This window comes from Perna viridis, chromosome 3 (assembly GCF_037379345.1).
Source record: "Perna viridis isolate PV_CMFRI_1.1 ecotype Kerala chromosome 3, ASM3737934v1, whole genome shotgun sequence".
NCBI classification, from domain to species: domain Eukaryota; kingdom Metazoa; phylum Mollusca; class Bivalvia; order Mytilida; family Mytilidae; genus Perna; species Perna viridis.
The window spans coordinates 7,754,880-7,770,837 of NC_142447.1; the positions used below are offsets into that span (position 1 = coordinate 7,754,880).

The window sequence follows — 15,958 nt, forward strand, 5'->3', positions numbered from 1 at the left end:
GAAACACTTCCTACTATTACAAAAGTGACTGAGCTGAAATGTGAAGAAGCCCTACTTAAAATTCTTTCACTTAATAATTTGACCTTTATTGATCGTTTCTGCGGACGTAGATTACTATCAGACGAAATGAATGTTGAGTACCGGATGAAAACATATCGTAAAACAAGTCGCTACTGGCATCTGAAACTCTCTACACCTTGTAAGAATATAAATTTCGACATAATTATCAAATGGCTAGGGAACAGGTCCATTTACTTTAATGCCATTTAAGTATATACAAGAAGGTCAAACGTTTACGGTCTCTACCAGATATAAGTGAAAGTCTCTGTTTCTAGGTTGACCAAAAATCTTAAGATTATCTGTTAAAAATGGAACGAATTAATTCAAAGTTACTCTATCATGAAAACTTCATTTTGCTTTCAACTTAAAATTAATGCGATTTCAAACAGGTGTAATGTTAGTTTTATGTTGATAGATCATTGTTCTGCCAAAAGAGATTAAAAATGTTAAAAGTTGAGACTTTTAATATCCATTCATGTAACATGTGACATGTTTGTTTTATGAAAACGTTTGACATCTCACTTTCTTTCATATCAACAATTTGCATGCATTTCAGAAGTTATTTGGCAAAGCTGTGTAAATGCGTAAATGGCTATATCTATATTGCCTCGTTCAACTTCAAAGAAATGCTTGTATGGTCATATATTAGCCGGAGATATTATAGTATTATTGCGTAAGGTTTCCCATCTCCGAAGTCCATTACTTCTAGTCGAGGACCAATAACTCAGCTAATATGGAAAACCTTACCCAATTATACCTTTATTGACTAACTTATCCAATACGCTAGGCCAATATGGATTTTAACCAGACCTATATGACGTATTTGACGGGTAAAAGCCGAATTGGACGGCTAAATCCATATTGGCGCACTTTTGAATTTAGTACTGTATTGGCAGTTTTGATCAGTTATTATATAGTAATAAATATTTTCCTATTCAAATCAGTAGAAAACAAAGCATGCAATATATCCCGATATTTGCACACAAACTTTCGTTCGTATCTGGAAAAATTCGGAGACGTTCCAAATACGTTTTTAAATTTATTGCACTGTTGTCGTCTGCTACAAAATGGCTGAACGGGATATTGTCAGGTTGTTATGAAACGGCAATGACGTCTTTATATGGGTCATATTTCCGTGTTTTGGTGACAGTTATCGTGATTCCATTTTTCCTTCAAATAATACAAACAAAAATGCATTCCTTTCAATTTTACTACAATTTATCAAACATTCATAAATTCACATTGCACTAGTTCATATATTTATTATGCATCATATTTGAACAAGTGCAATAAAACACATATGCATTACATCCAACAAATTAGTATAATGTTAACTGAAATATTTATTACTATATAATAAAAGGGTTATTGCATGAATACTGGTGAATATTGTCCCGAGCAGAATATTATATAGCACGAGCTTGCGAGCAATAATGCAATAATGTTAATAGACATATGGGATACATCCATTCCTTTTGAATATACCATTCGGAGGTGGATAACGAAGCGTTCATGTCTGTCTGGTTGCCTACATTGCATACTGTACTGTTACATATATTTTTCTTCCGTAACCTTAAATGAAATTGTCCGATATGTAAGACTAAAAAAGAGATAAATTTGACGCTACGAAGGCGTTCTCATTTCTCAATAGTTCTTGGTAGAGATTCCTCATACTTTGTAAGAAATAATTCCAAATCATCTTCCAAAAATATACTGAGGAAGATGTTTACAAAATGCTGGAATTTTTAATCGACAACATATTCGTCCAGTGTGGTGGACGTGTTTTTCAACAAACGGTCGGCATTCCAATGGGAACAAATTGTGCTCCTTTACTTGCTGACCTATTCCTTCACTCTTATGAAGCTGACTTTATAGCTGATCTGATCAGAAAGAAAGAATATCGTTTGGCTAGATCCTTCAATTTCAGTTTCCGCTATATAGATGACATATTATCTTTAAACAATCCTAACTTCGGGGATTTGATACATCGCATCTACCTAAAAGAACTTGAGATAAAGGATACTATAGACACAGTGAAGTCAGCCTCATATCTTGACCTACACTTAGAAATCGATGGTAAAGGTAAACTATTGACCAAACTTTACGACAAACGTGATGACTTTTCATTCAGAATTGTCAACTTTCCTTTCATCTTTGGCAACATCCCTTCGGCTCCTGCGTATGGAATGTTCATATCACAACTCATACGTTATGTTAGAGCTTGCCGAAATTACGCAGACTTTGTATCGTGCTAGAATTCTAACAAATAGGCTTCTGGAACAGGGGTATGTTGCTACAAGATTGAAGTCATCACAACAGAAGTTTTATGGTCGTCATCATGAACTCATGGATCGTTATGGTGTATCCATCAGCACCATGAAAACTGATTTATTCAACGGGTCATAGTTTTCCTTTCCTCGTTTGTCTACCCCGGACTTTTTATGAGCAACTCGGCGGCTGTTTCTAGAAAAGCAGAGGACGCTTACCCTACCGGTGCACCTGGTTCATGCTTCCAGTTTTTAGTGGAGTCCGAGTTGCTCATTTGCTTTTGTTACTTTGTATGTATGATTTTAGTTACTTTATGTTCTTTGTTGTGTATGTCTGTTTTCCATGTATGGTTTTGTCCCTGGATTACATTCTTTTGATTACCGCAATAACCTTGGTTTCCTTGATTACTTCTTTACCTGGTCGTGCATAATGTTTTTGAAATTTTCAAGATGGCCGCAAATTAAGGTTTGTAATATACTTCTGTCCATTGATCCGTCAAAAGGAAAAGATACAATATTGTAAATTTACAGATAGGGATACAACTAACTGTATATACATGTAATTAACTCCAAACCACGAATAAAGAATGAAGCACCAAATACAAATGTAAATGTTTTGCCCACTCTCCCACGCAACTATCTCTCCGGTGGCTTACCAAACTATGTATGGTTGCACTCGATTCACGTTCTACCTAAATTCATTTGCAATTGATTCATAAAATTTCAAACATTTGCCTGCCTGGCTAAGTTGTTCAGGTACTTCGCCCCCTCAATCTTCAAAATCCTGGAACTGCGCCTGCTAACATTAAGAAAACCGGACACGAACGCATTCTATTTACTTAAGAAATATCATATATTACTCCCTCTGGGACACGCACATGTTTTCATTCTGAAAACAAACAAAATTCTCCTAACGCGTGTCTAATGACTTCTAAATCTTTTAGCACTGGAATTGTTTCAACATCAGAAAAAAAGTTTGACGTTAAAAGATATGCGATAAATAGGCAAAATTCCTATGCCACTTGTTGTTTGTAACTACTCCCGCGATTTTGTTGATAACATTGTTTTAGTGGAATTCCTTATCTTGAAGAAGTATCGAATTGATGATAAATCGGTGAGAGATCATTATATTTACCAGAGCCAATATTAGAACAATGTTAACAAATGCTTTATTTCTGTAACTTTATTTCACTGTTTTAAGAAATAAAATAAACATATTTTTATTTACGATGGGTAGATTCTTGATTATTTTTTGCAACTTGAAGTGATTTGTATAAGAATGAATCTTTAGCATGACAGTAGAAATATATACAACACTAAACAAATATACACAGCGAATGTTTGGTGTTAAAAGAGCACGACTAACACGCCTAATTCAGCAACGATACAGTTTCCTTTAGAGCCTCAGCTAGCATTGCATACATATGACTCGTCCTGGGACTTAAAATGTAATTGTGAGCCTATTGAGAAATCATTACATTTTTTAGGAAAGAGGGGGTATATAATTCTATGATTATTCACTTGACTTTGTTATGTACATATGTTATGAATGATTTAGCTTTAACTAAACATTTTTGTTTAATTTCGTACCCAGAAATCTATCTGAGGGTTCCATTCAAAAAATATTATTTTAGTAATTTTGCAGATTTTCCTGTATATCACTTGCATATTACACATAATTAATAGTAACTATATTTCAACAGAAGACGTCTTTAATCCCCGGAAATCTGGCACTTGGACCTGTAGCTTTTCTTGTTTTTTTTCTTTTTGATATGAATGGCCTAATAATCAAATTTCACCCAAACCCATACCACAATTATAGTTTCTTCTCGAGATACCCCTGGAAACATCCAGAGACCCAGGGTTATTATATAGTTTAACTATGTACTCTACGCGAAGGCTCTTTGGATCAAAAGAAGAATACTTCACATTATTATGTAAATCAATTAACTACACGTAAAATGCTACAATGATACATGTACATGTATTGTTTTGCAGAATACGTGTTGAAAATATTGAATTATTATGCACAACACTGCAATTTCAGTGAGGGATACATCCTACAATGATATGAGTATGATGATGATGATGATAATAATAATAATAATAATAATAATAATAATATAAAATAATAATGCAACTAACAGTGCCTACATTGTATGTGTTGAAGGAGTAATCAAGGGAACTAAGATTCTAGTGGTAACTAAAAGAATGTGATCCAGACACAAAGACCAGTTATGGAAAACAGACATACACAACAAAGAACATAAAGTAAATAAAATCATACATACAAAGTAACAAAAGCAAATGAGCAACTCGGACTCCACTAAAAACTGGGAGCAAGGACCAGATGCGCCGGTAGGGTAAGCGTCCTTTGTTTGTCTAGAAACACCCGCTAAGTTGCTCATAAAAAGTCAAGTCCGGGGTAAGCGAAAGAGGAAAGGAAAACTATGACACGTTGAACAAATCAGTTTTCATGGTGCACATGGATACACCGTAACAGTTCATGATGACTACCATAAAACTTCTGTAGTGATGACTTCAATCATGTAGCAACATAACCCTGTTTCAGAAGCCTATTTGTTAGAATTCTAGTGCTATACAAAAAGTCTGCGTTGTTCCGACAAGCTCTGGCATAACATATGAGTTGTTATATGAACACTCTACAATTTCTGTGGTAACTTATGGCCACATAGTGCCCTGTTGCCCATGTAAGGCAATTATAATTTCATCCACCAACTGACCTTTACAAAAAATTTTAACAAATTAATCGTCATGACGAAATTGTATTTTTCTATGATGAGTGAGCTGCATGAGCGAAAATTAATTATTGCTCTCTGGACCAACGGGTATATTCGTTTATTGACTTTGCATAATGATTCAATGTTAATGTACACAAAATTTCCCGATACAAAAAAATGTTTAATTACAACATGTTCGCCAAAGTTCGCCCTCGTACATAGAGATGGAGCGCGCATACGTGTTTTAACTACTGTCATAATATAAGTAAAATCAAATCTTATTCGTGAATTTACGATGTAATGTTAGAATTTTTCAGTGCAAAAACAATTTCGTAGATTTATTGCACTAAGCTGCACGTGTCGTTGATAAATTTCTCTTGTCTCACATACATGTATATAAAATACATAAAATTTTTGAAAATGCGTTTTCAAAATCGTTTATTCACCTGTACTATAATTTGCCTCTCTTAATCTGAGATAAAACACCTGACAACCCATAAATTTTATTACACGTTCGAATTATTGCAACAGTCACAAGGGTGTTGTTAAATTTCATAATGCATATACTGTAGGTATATACAATTGCGGATCCTGGGGCCCGACCCCCTTTAGAAAATTGCAATTTTTAAAAATGGTTGAAAAATTGTTCAAGATACCCTCAGAATGCAGGATTTGAGGTTTAATATTTCAAATTTTTCTTGGGGGGGGGAGGGGCATGCCTCAAACTCCCCTAGTAAAATCGGATCACTTCGTGATCCTCACCGGTGGTCCTGTCTATATTTTTTTTGTCCCCTTACATAAAAATCTGGTTCCGCCACTGATATACATGTAATTGTTTAGTTTTGGCTACCAGTGATCTTTCCAGCTGAGGTGGCGGAGCCAAGGAGGGAATGAATGGAATCCCTTTAAGTTGGAAACTATAATATTGTGCAAACTTTGGGCGAACCATTTGTCTTGATCCCCCCTTTTTGAACCCTCTGTTTCTAATTTCTGAATCTTCGCCTGAGCTGTAAGTCTAATTTTACAATACAAACCCTGAAGCTCTAACAAAACCGAAAGAAAACTCATCAAATCGTCATTATAAAACGTTGATCATATTTTGATGTAGAATTTTCACCAAAATTTGACTCTAACACATTTGAAAGTAGAATTCAGTGACAAACTATATCAATGTCCAAAAGACGACAAGAAATAAAACGGTCGAACAGACACACGGGTGACAATTACTATAAAACAAGACAGGAAGGAGAACGATCGAACACACTGGCGAATAGTGTTGCCATTCTTTTCATTTATGGTCATGATGATGGAGGTGATACAGTAAAATTTAAGCATTAAAATATCATTTGCAAGACATATACATGATAAAAAAGGCGGCACATGCATTATTTTTGACAAAATTATACACAAAAATGAAAAAAATGATCCGTGACAATGCAAATGTTTTTAATATTTAATTAGAATATTTCAAAAATGAAAACACATTTCAGGTAGAAATATTATAAATTTTATTAATATCACAGTACCGTAACGACAAAAAGCTCGTGTTATGTTTTATTATTTACCCAGAATTAATGAAATAAAAATAACAATATTCTTAAACGCAACATTTGCAAACCCTGAGGTTCTAATTGAGGCGCTGCTGTATTGTTAATGATTAGTATAATAAAGTGTCTCTTACCTTCAACATTAATAGAAATACAAAGATGATATAACAATCCATCTTAAAAAAAATCAACTCCAATTCTTAGTATCATCTGATGAGCAATTAGAAGATAAGATGTCTTTCTAGAGATAATTTGAATTCATCAATGGCATTATCTTCATTTCGATTCTTTTATAAACGCACCGTTTTTTTTTCTGATGATGTAATTTAATTAGTCAGTATAGTTAAACACTCCATAATATGCTGCTTCATTTGTGCGTTTGGCGTGCGCCCTCTTAACGATATAAATTCCGAGCATGTTCCTGACAAATTTCAAAGGCTTTTTGAAACCATAAGAAATCACAATGCGACGGATTGTGCAAATGATAACGCCAGTTTAACCCTAATCAGTGTTACCAACTATACGGAATTGCGTAATAATTGTGTGAAAATCTCATACAAAGAGAATGAGAATTGCAAACGACTCTTTCAAAGCCATCAATCTTAATTTTCTTTAAAAAATTGGCTCTTATTTATTAACAGTTATACTCAGCCTCCAGGAATGATAATGAATGCCTTATAATTCGGGTGATGACGTATAAAGATTAATAATCAGATTAACCCTTGTTTGACAGTTTGTTGAAATCTTAGCGCTAATTATTGCTGAACTTAGAACAAGAAATATGCACAATGCACTTAACTGCAATTCGTATTTTCGAGAATCTGACATATTTAATTGGTTCTACTGTGAACGAAGTCAGATTTCATTATAGGGTATGTAAGTCTCGTCATGTAACTCCGTGATTTCACGAGAATGGGTCCTAGTCTACCATTCAAAAGCAAGGAGATTTGTCATTTAGAGAGCGTTGAGTTCACTGTTAAAGGCAAAACATCTTTTTGTATAAAAATACCGATAAAAATGACAAATATCTATTTCTACATGATAGAGGTATTAAAAAAAACATAAAATAGAAGATTTTGCATTGTTATACAGTGTTTCGAGTACCCCTAAGTATATAATAAAATACAGATCGGTCTTCGGTTTTCAATATGTTCTACGCCGGAAATTCTGGTAAAGAAAATGAAACTAGAACGATACTAACATACCTTATAAACAGTCATTTTCATACAATAATGATCAATTAAAGAATGAAGTTTTAAACTCTAGTAAAACAACGGGTGTGCTCGAATTGTCGTGTTCATCATTATTGCCAGTTTTTGTGAGTGAACTCGGCATTTGCAATTTCTACATGCAAGTCGCATCGACAAAAATAGACATATGAGATGTGTTGGACACTTTGAAAGAAGAGACACAATACGTACAAGTCGCCGTCGCCACAGAAAAGTAGAACACCAAAAGAAAGCCATTAGGTTAAATACAAGCTGAGAAATGTGTTACCACAAAGAGACGGACCAACTATGTAATTAAGTGTTAACATCCAAATTTATCCCAACAGTTACAACAATGTAACCCTTTTCATTTTCTGTCTTTATTTTAGGACAAAATAATTCAGTCGGATCGAAATACCAAGTTGTTAGAGAGCGCATAAGAACCAAACAACCGTAGACTTATGTACAAATGTGTTAAATATATCTTAAAGCTGCGTTAGCTGCCAAATTGGTTCAGTTTTGATTCTACTGAATTTTGCTTTTTCAACGAAGTAAGTTTGTACTAATGCAGTTGAAGCAATTAATGTGGATAATACGTACAGAATATTGTGAAAACAAGGTTTTTTTTAGTCAGAGAATATCGATAGGTCTGATCTAATTATTTTTCGCCATTACTTCCGACAGGACATTCACCAGGGTTAAAAATACTTTAACCTTGGCAAAAAAAATAGCAATAACGGATACACAGGTAAGCACGTGTTTTGTTTTCATTTCATTTCATCTATATCTTGATTAGTTTTCAAATAAATAATGACCATATTTGAGCCACATTATATCACAATACGTAAATTTCCAAAGGATCCTTGCGTTATAATCGAACTTTTTTCTTTTACGGCCTGAGTCCGTCGGACTTCCTTGCCGTTTAATAACCGCTTTCGTTTTGCAATCAGATTTGTTATTAAAGAAGCGACCCTTACAGCACATGCGTAGATTAAGGTCACCAGAAGTCACATGCATACGAACTTATCTAGGTCGATTTTTTGTCTTGCAAGACAATAAGTATATAGACACCTATTTCATGTATTTAGTGCATTTTATTTGTGGATATCAAATGAAATTGTACAAGAAAAGTACTATTTAGTAGAAATAATTCAAAGTTATGGTATATTTCAAAAGTAACAAAAATTCACGAAAATTACAGCTAATGCAGCTATAATAATTGGTGAAACTTACTGATTTTATTGTATTAGATAACCGGAAAATTTGATGCATGGTTATTTCATTTGTTTCTCGACACTTATGCGATGTAGTGATACAAGAATTACATGTACTAAACTATTAATATAACATACTGGAAACTAGCTTTGACATCTCAATGTACAAAACTACCGATCAAAGGGAAGGGCAACCAAAATTTGCCTGATTAATTTGCGGATAAAAGTAACTTATTTCCATTGAAGCATATAAAGAAGCTTGGCTGTGTATGTGTGCAGTAATTCGTCATCACCTGGACTGGAAAAGCTTTAATATGCAATGAACTGACAATTCCGCCACGCCACACAGAATAAAATCAGGATTATACATTAGTCTCGAGCTTTGCAGAATTATACTACATGGCGTGTCTGTATATACAATCAATCCGCGTTCAGTGTTGACTTTCTGTTTGCTTTCTGTAGTACATGTACCTTACATGTAATACATTAATGAGAATGGTAATAAGAATTGGAAATCTTCTTCTGGGTCGTGTACATATTGTGTTTGTTGGCACGTTATTGTAATACATTATTATATGTACTAATTAATTAACAAGTACTAACACTAAATCTCCATAGCTCTGCAAAAAGTCAATGCTGAACTCTGTGGGGTTGTAAAATTCATACCGAGGATACAAGTATAAGTCTAGTCAACCATTCTCTGATTTGATGGAGGAATTAATAAATTTGTCTATAATCACTTCATTCTCCCTGTGTCAGTGATTTGACACATGAAAATATGAAACATTTCATCACCTTCGAATATAAAAATTAGATATTGGGCGTTAGTATTTAGCCAGCTTTACTCCACACAGGCATGGTAATTACTTTTATTATTATGCGAACAAATCATTCTACATCGTTTTAATTGACTTTGGAAAAATCACTCTTTCACAAATAACTTCGTCATTTGACATAAACCAAATATTGTCATCATGGAAAGCAATTAAAAGTGTCAAGACGATGAAGGATGCAATCTTCAATTTATGTCAATATCCAAAAACATTTGCACATCAAAGTAGCTTAGCTTTCGATGGATAAGTTCAGCACAAGTTATAGCGTTGAAATCTCCACATAAAAAGCATTCATATTCGTCTTAAAAGTATACAAATATTTCTCAATAGAACATCAAAAGAAAGCAAACACATCCGACATTGAAGTTAATGCAATAATTGGATTGTGACTTAAAATATTTTTTCATGTTTCAAGTCAAACCAAGTTTAAACAAACACTAGACTCAATATGATAAATTGGACTGCAAAGATAGACTCTTATGCCCTTTACCGCGTTCAGTTTTTTGAAAGCCGCTATTGAGATTCTTTTATCTTTAGATTTTTCCTTTATAAATTTATTTGGAACCTTGATCCCATTACACCCTTATGGTTTTCTTGACAACAAGAGGCAAGAAGCGGAAATGAGCACTTATCAGAAAAATACTTTGGGACATTTTAAAAGACAATTTACAATTCTTAAACAAACATGTAATGCATGTAAAATATTTAAATAGCCTGAATAGACACATAAAAAAGTTAAAGATACATATTAATATGGTTATGTATATTTAGTAGGAAATCTTTTGATTAAATAATGGTCCTACATGTACCAGAAAATATCCGAACACAGTCGAATCTGTCAACAAAATTTATTAATTTGCACAAATGACAAGTTACCTTTGAACCATTTCCAACTATTTACATATTAATTGAAAGGGGCTTTACAAAATAATTTAGATATGTTGCCACTTTAATCTACTTTTGACAAGCTACAATGATCGTCTCTGCTTTATTTTTATCATTTTTTTGTTTTAACCTAAGAGTCTCTGAAAGAATTAGACAAAAGGAACAACGACAGTTCGAGCTGATTACAAAGCATGCCAAAAGCGTACTAACTTGATAATTCATTATTCTTTCGAGGGGATCTTCCCTTTTCATGGCGACCAGTATTTGTACTTGACAACGAAAAGAGAAAATAATAGAATGTCTCAAAATGTATTTTTGACACTCATTCAAAGTTTTTGCATACCAATATAATATAACTTACATGTAATATATAAGTTAATCAGCCGCGAATCCAGATATAAAGAAAAGAGAATGAGGAGAAAAAGGGGTTCGCAGTATATTATTGATAGTTTTTGCTAAATGAAGAATGAAGTTAACGAATTTTCGAGCTTCTTATGGAAAGAATTAGTACACGCACATGTATTGTGTTTATTTAAAACCGCCAATTATATTGAACAAAACATCTCGATCATCTCTGTCTTTAATTTAGATGGTACAAACAGCGAAATAATATCGTTTGTTTTGGATATGACCGTTTTCAATGCTATCTAAATGTACTTACATGTATTAAGGGAAATCGTCTAAGTAAAATACCTACACTTAACTCAAGTCTTTGTAAGACTATTTGGGGGGGGGGGTCAAAAAAAAAAACTTAACAGAATGTGTTTCACCATGATGTCTCGTACTTTGCCAGATAATTAGTTCAATGCAATTACTGTTAGAAATTACGTTCTTATTTCATACTTGTATATTAACTTTGGGTATATTATCGCCAATTATCTATTTATCACAAAAAAAATATAATATAAGACAGAAAAAAAGTGTATCATATCGAAAATTCTTTCAAAGAAGTTATTAATATATTCATTAACTATCTTTCGAAATAATTTCGTAAGTCTAAGATCTTAAGATCATTTACAAGATATGAATTCTGTTGTTTATATCTAGATTCTCAATTATTGGGTAATATGGACGTTATCAGTGTTGGCGAGAATGTTGCTAGATAAACATTTATTATAAAAGTATAACACATACATGCAGCAATAAAAAAAGTCCAAAAAACGACTTCATAATGAAAATGAAACGGATATATCCATGACAAAACTACCCCGTTTAACCAAAATTCAAATTTGAACATACCCAGTAACTCATTTGGTTAGTGACTTGAAAGATAATGTCGATATATGTAAATAAATGTGATGTACATTTGTTTTTATGAAATCATGCATATTAATTTGAAGACCCATAATTTGGAAAAAAAATATATATATATAAACAAACAAACAAAGAACTAAAGGTTATAGATGCCTAAGAGGGCCCAAATCGCTCACCTTTGACTCAGATATATCACTAAAGAATACTGATATCATTAATAAAAAGTACAGTGCAAACCTATCCTTTGGCGGGATAAGTAGGGGTTTAAGAAATCGACATGATGACACGTACATTGTAGAAAAAAATGCGTCATTCATCCAAGGCAGAATAAATAAATAATATCTCTGTTTCCTGCTACCCTACCAACCCTCTTTTGTGCCTACATGTACCCTAAACATTTTATTTCCATTTTGGCACATGGATGCTGATACCCCATAACACGTAACTCAATGCAAAATGATTAAATTTTGAAAAATAAAATAATTTTCCAACCTATTGTAAGCATTTTTCTTTTGCTAGTAGATATTTTTTTTTCTCCTTTTTTATTTGGTTTGGCTTACGTAAAATCAGTGTTGTCATTGCGGAGACAGGAAATGACCGAAATAAAATCTTAATAATACTGTCCTTGCCCGCCTATAGATATTTACAATTTGCTGATTCAGTTTTATTCAAAGGATCCTTTTTAACCATGCATTCTTGAAATACTTGAAAGTAGAACTGGATAAAATCAGAGTTTATATAGGGATACTGTATGAAATCAAATCATCAAAGCCAATTAACAAATTCAATTAATTCTAGACATCTGCACATAATAAAGATTGTCAAAAAGGAAGGTGGACGGACGTAAACAGAACTTTCAATTACTTTGAAAATTAATCATTGAAATGTAATGTTGCATTCTGCTCACAATGCAAGTTTTATTCATCCTAATTTTAATTAATCAATCAATTGAGTTAACTATTACAATGAATATAGCAGATAAGAGGTACTTGAAATAACAATATTGTTTATGTTATTTTGAAGGAGATCACTAATCTCTGAGTCAAGTGCGGTGTTTAATCTACGACGTCTTAATTTAATGCTGACAATTACGTAACCGGTTTCCTCTTTCGATTCGTCAATTAATGGATTTTACAGAGCCAAAATACTAATAATACCTCGCAATAAGAAAAAATAAGGCACTTCACAGAATTGAACATGAACATTATTACTTTGTGAAGATGATTGTAAATGAAATGATGTATAACAATATTTTTTTATGGAGCTCTTTTTATTCATCAACACTTCTGTGAGAAACGCTACAGATCGGAAACTATTTTAATTATTAATCTATTTTGTAGCTTTTTATTCGAAAGTTCACATATAAAAAACAGAAGTGACATAAAAATAGACTAATTGTATGCAGTATATATTTTTTTTAAATATTAATAAATTGTCTTGATTAACCTAAGAATAATGGGGTGAGCGACTTCGTGTATATACGGACGATAAGTATACTAATACATGTATGTTCAAGTACAAGTAAGGAAACAGAAGACCCTATAGTACGTTCCATGCACCTCACACGAACTTGAAATAGTCATGGGGTAGATCTATATAGTTTAAAACTGTGATTCCATGCTATTATTGACTCATACATGTATGTGCCTACATTTCAGGCAAAATTAACCAAATTTTCCAACAAAAGGGTTCTCGGGGTTCGCTACTCTACTCTTTTATGATCATCCTAAGGTTGTTGGATTTGCTTTCATTTTTCTCGTGTTTCCTGTGCAATATCTACAGTCTTAGCCCAAAACTTTTGAAATTCACAACGGTGGAGATTATCTATATTTATGAACAAATATATAGTACCATATTCGATCGGTCCATCAACAATACATAGATGTATATATATATATATATATATATATATATATATATATATATATATATATATATCCATACTTGGATAGCCGAAACACAAATTATTAACTTTGTTCTGTGTATCCTCCCCCCCAAAAAAACAACGATATAGATATGCAGTTTTTGCCAACCATAGATATGTTTGTTACACTCGAACAAATGTGAGCCATCATATGGATCAGGTAATAAAGGAAAGAATTCCAAGCTTGTTATCATCATGAAAATATGCATTTCTGTCCTGAAATATTTCCATGTTATTACAGAATACATGATTACTACATTTGTATACACCGGTGTACAGGTGTACATGTACATGTACCTCACATATGCATGCACTGTAATTACGCTAGGGTCGGATCTAGTCTTCTGGTTAGGGTTGGTGATAGAATTAAAGGCCGAGATGGCGATGGCAAGAAGATATGTTTGCGTAGAAGAGTAAAAAATCAAGTCTTACGTTTTATGCACACATAAAAAATACCAGTTTAAGGGGGAAATGAGGAGGGGCATACACTCGTTCATTGGGTCTGCTCATAAAAGCGTCGAGTTTCAAATTAACTTACCTGGCAGGTCCCATCGACACACATGCCTTCAATCTCTGAACGATGTACATATTTTATTTTGCATTTTGTACCGTCTTCAGCCTTGTCTTCAAACTTTTTATAGAATCCATAATGTGACGCTTTGCAATACAAAGCGCATGGATCATTAGATTTGACATATCCGTACCAGTGGTGTCGTCTTCCGTAAACTATCTCATTAATATACTTTTTACACTGGCGATCTCTTGAGCCTATGGCTTTCCCTGGGCATTTCTGTAAAAGGGTAAGGAAAAAAAGATTTTACGGATACAAAGATTTGAAGACACAGAATGTATGTTTCTGTTAAAATGATTTCTGATGTATTTGCAACAAATATTTATTTAAAGAAATGCTTGTACAAAGCGTACTCTTGACAATAGGAAGTACTCAGCCATTTCTGCTATACTAAAAAAATAATGGTTGTATTTTTGTGTAACGAGAAAGACTGATGTGTTCCGGTTGAGACTCTTGGCTAGCGCATTGGATCAAATTGTAATTTGAACCGTTTTTTGACGAGCGTATGTACATGATATAATACCGCATCACGTCTACCTGCTCGTCATAATAAATGCAGTCTTCTTTTTGGTATTTTTCGTTTCAGATACTTTTTAACCGATGAAAATTATCACATCTTACATGCAACACGATAGTAGGAGATTTACGGAATTTATTCTAGCCTAGCAAAAAAGCATTGTGGCATAGTTTGAATCTGAAAACACCTATTTTAAGCAACTTCCCATTTAAAACGAATGCACATGTACATGTAAATATACATAAGTTCTCGTCCGTCAATGTCATCATCGTCAATCTTAATCCCCACGTTACAGCTTAATGAATACTCTACGGACTAGTTTGAATGAAAATGGGACAAAATGCGTAAAGTACGATGTTTGAATAGTTAAGAAATTAAAAACACTAATTCTAGATAACACACAAACAGACAATCACACATATCAATAGGTACATTTTGTACGGTTCAATAAAATAGTTTGGCAGAAAACTAGTTCGAGGTATGTGCCCTTAAATCCCTTGTGCCTCCCCTTTGTCATACGTTCCTACATAACATCTTTACATTTATAAGACTCCAGTAGTAGTACCTGTTGTTGGCAAATCTTTATCTGCCGTTTCATTCCCTTACAGCCGTTGCCTCTAAAAAGGAAGTGATAATATAGATGATTGCGTAAAACAGAAAGAATGGAAAAAAAAGGGTTTGGCTTTCTTCCTCATAACAATTGAATGATTCATGTTTTGTATATTATTTTAGTGTATAAAAGATAATTTGTAAACGAAACATATTGGGTATACTATCGAAAGTCGACTTAATCTCATGGTTATTTCTAAAAAATTCTGCAAAATATGTGGTTATCAAAAGAGTCCTTTGAATATCAATGAAACTGGTGGCTATTTATCTATCATTTCTATTCATTCGTTCGTTTGTTTGTTTCTTTCTTGCTTTCCTTTTTCTTTCC

General features: G+C 33.2%; 1 protein-coding gene across 4 annotated transcripts in view; it reads right to left on the minus strand.

Moving 5' to 3' along the window:
* The window catches only part of LOC148620856 (thrombospondin type-1 domain-containing protein 4-like), an 82,869-nt gene that overhangs the window by 50,199 nt on the left and 16,712 nt on the right, over positions 1-15,958 (minus strand). For 3 of the 4 annotated variants that reach the window (XM_088574694.1, XM_088574695.1, XM_088574696.1), the window contains 2 exons: positions 15,587-15,638; positions 14,472-14,723 (listed from right to left, as the gene is read on the minus strand). In XM_088574694.1, the coding sequence (XP_088430820.1) occupies positions 14,472-14,723; positions 15,587-15,638 (304 nt within the window). Of the gene's footprint in view, positions 1-6,749; positions 7,084-14,471; positions 14,724-15,586; positions 15,639-15,958 lie in introns of those variants that run through there. The other variant, XM_088574697.1, reaches the window with a different exon arrangement.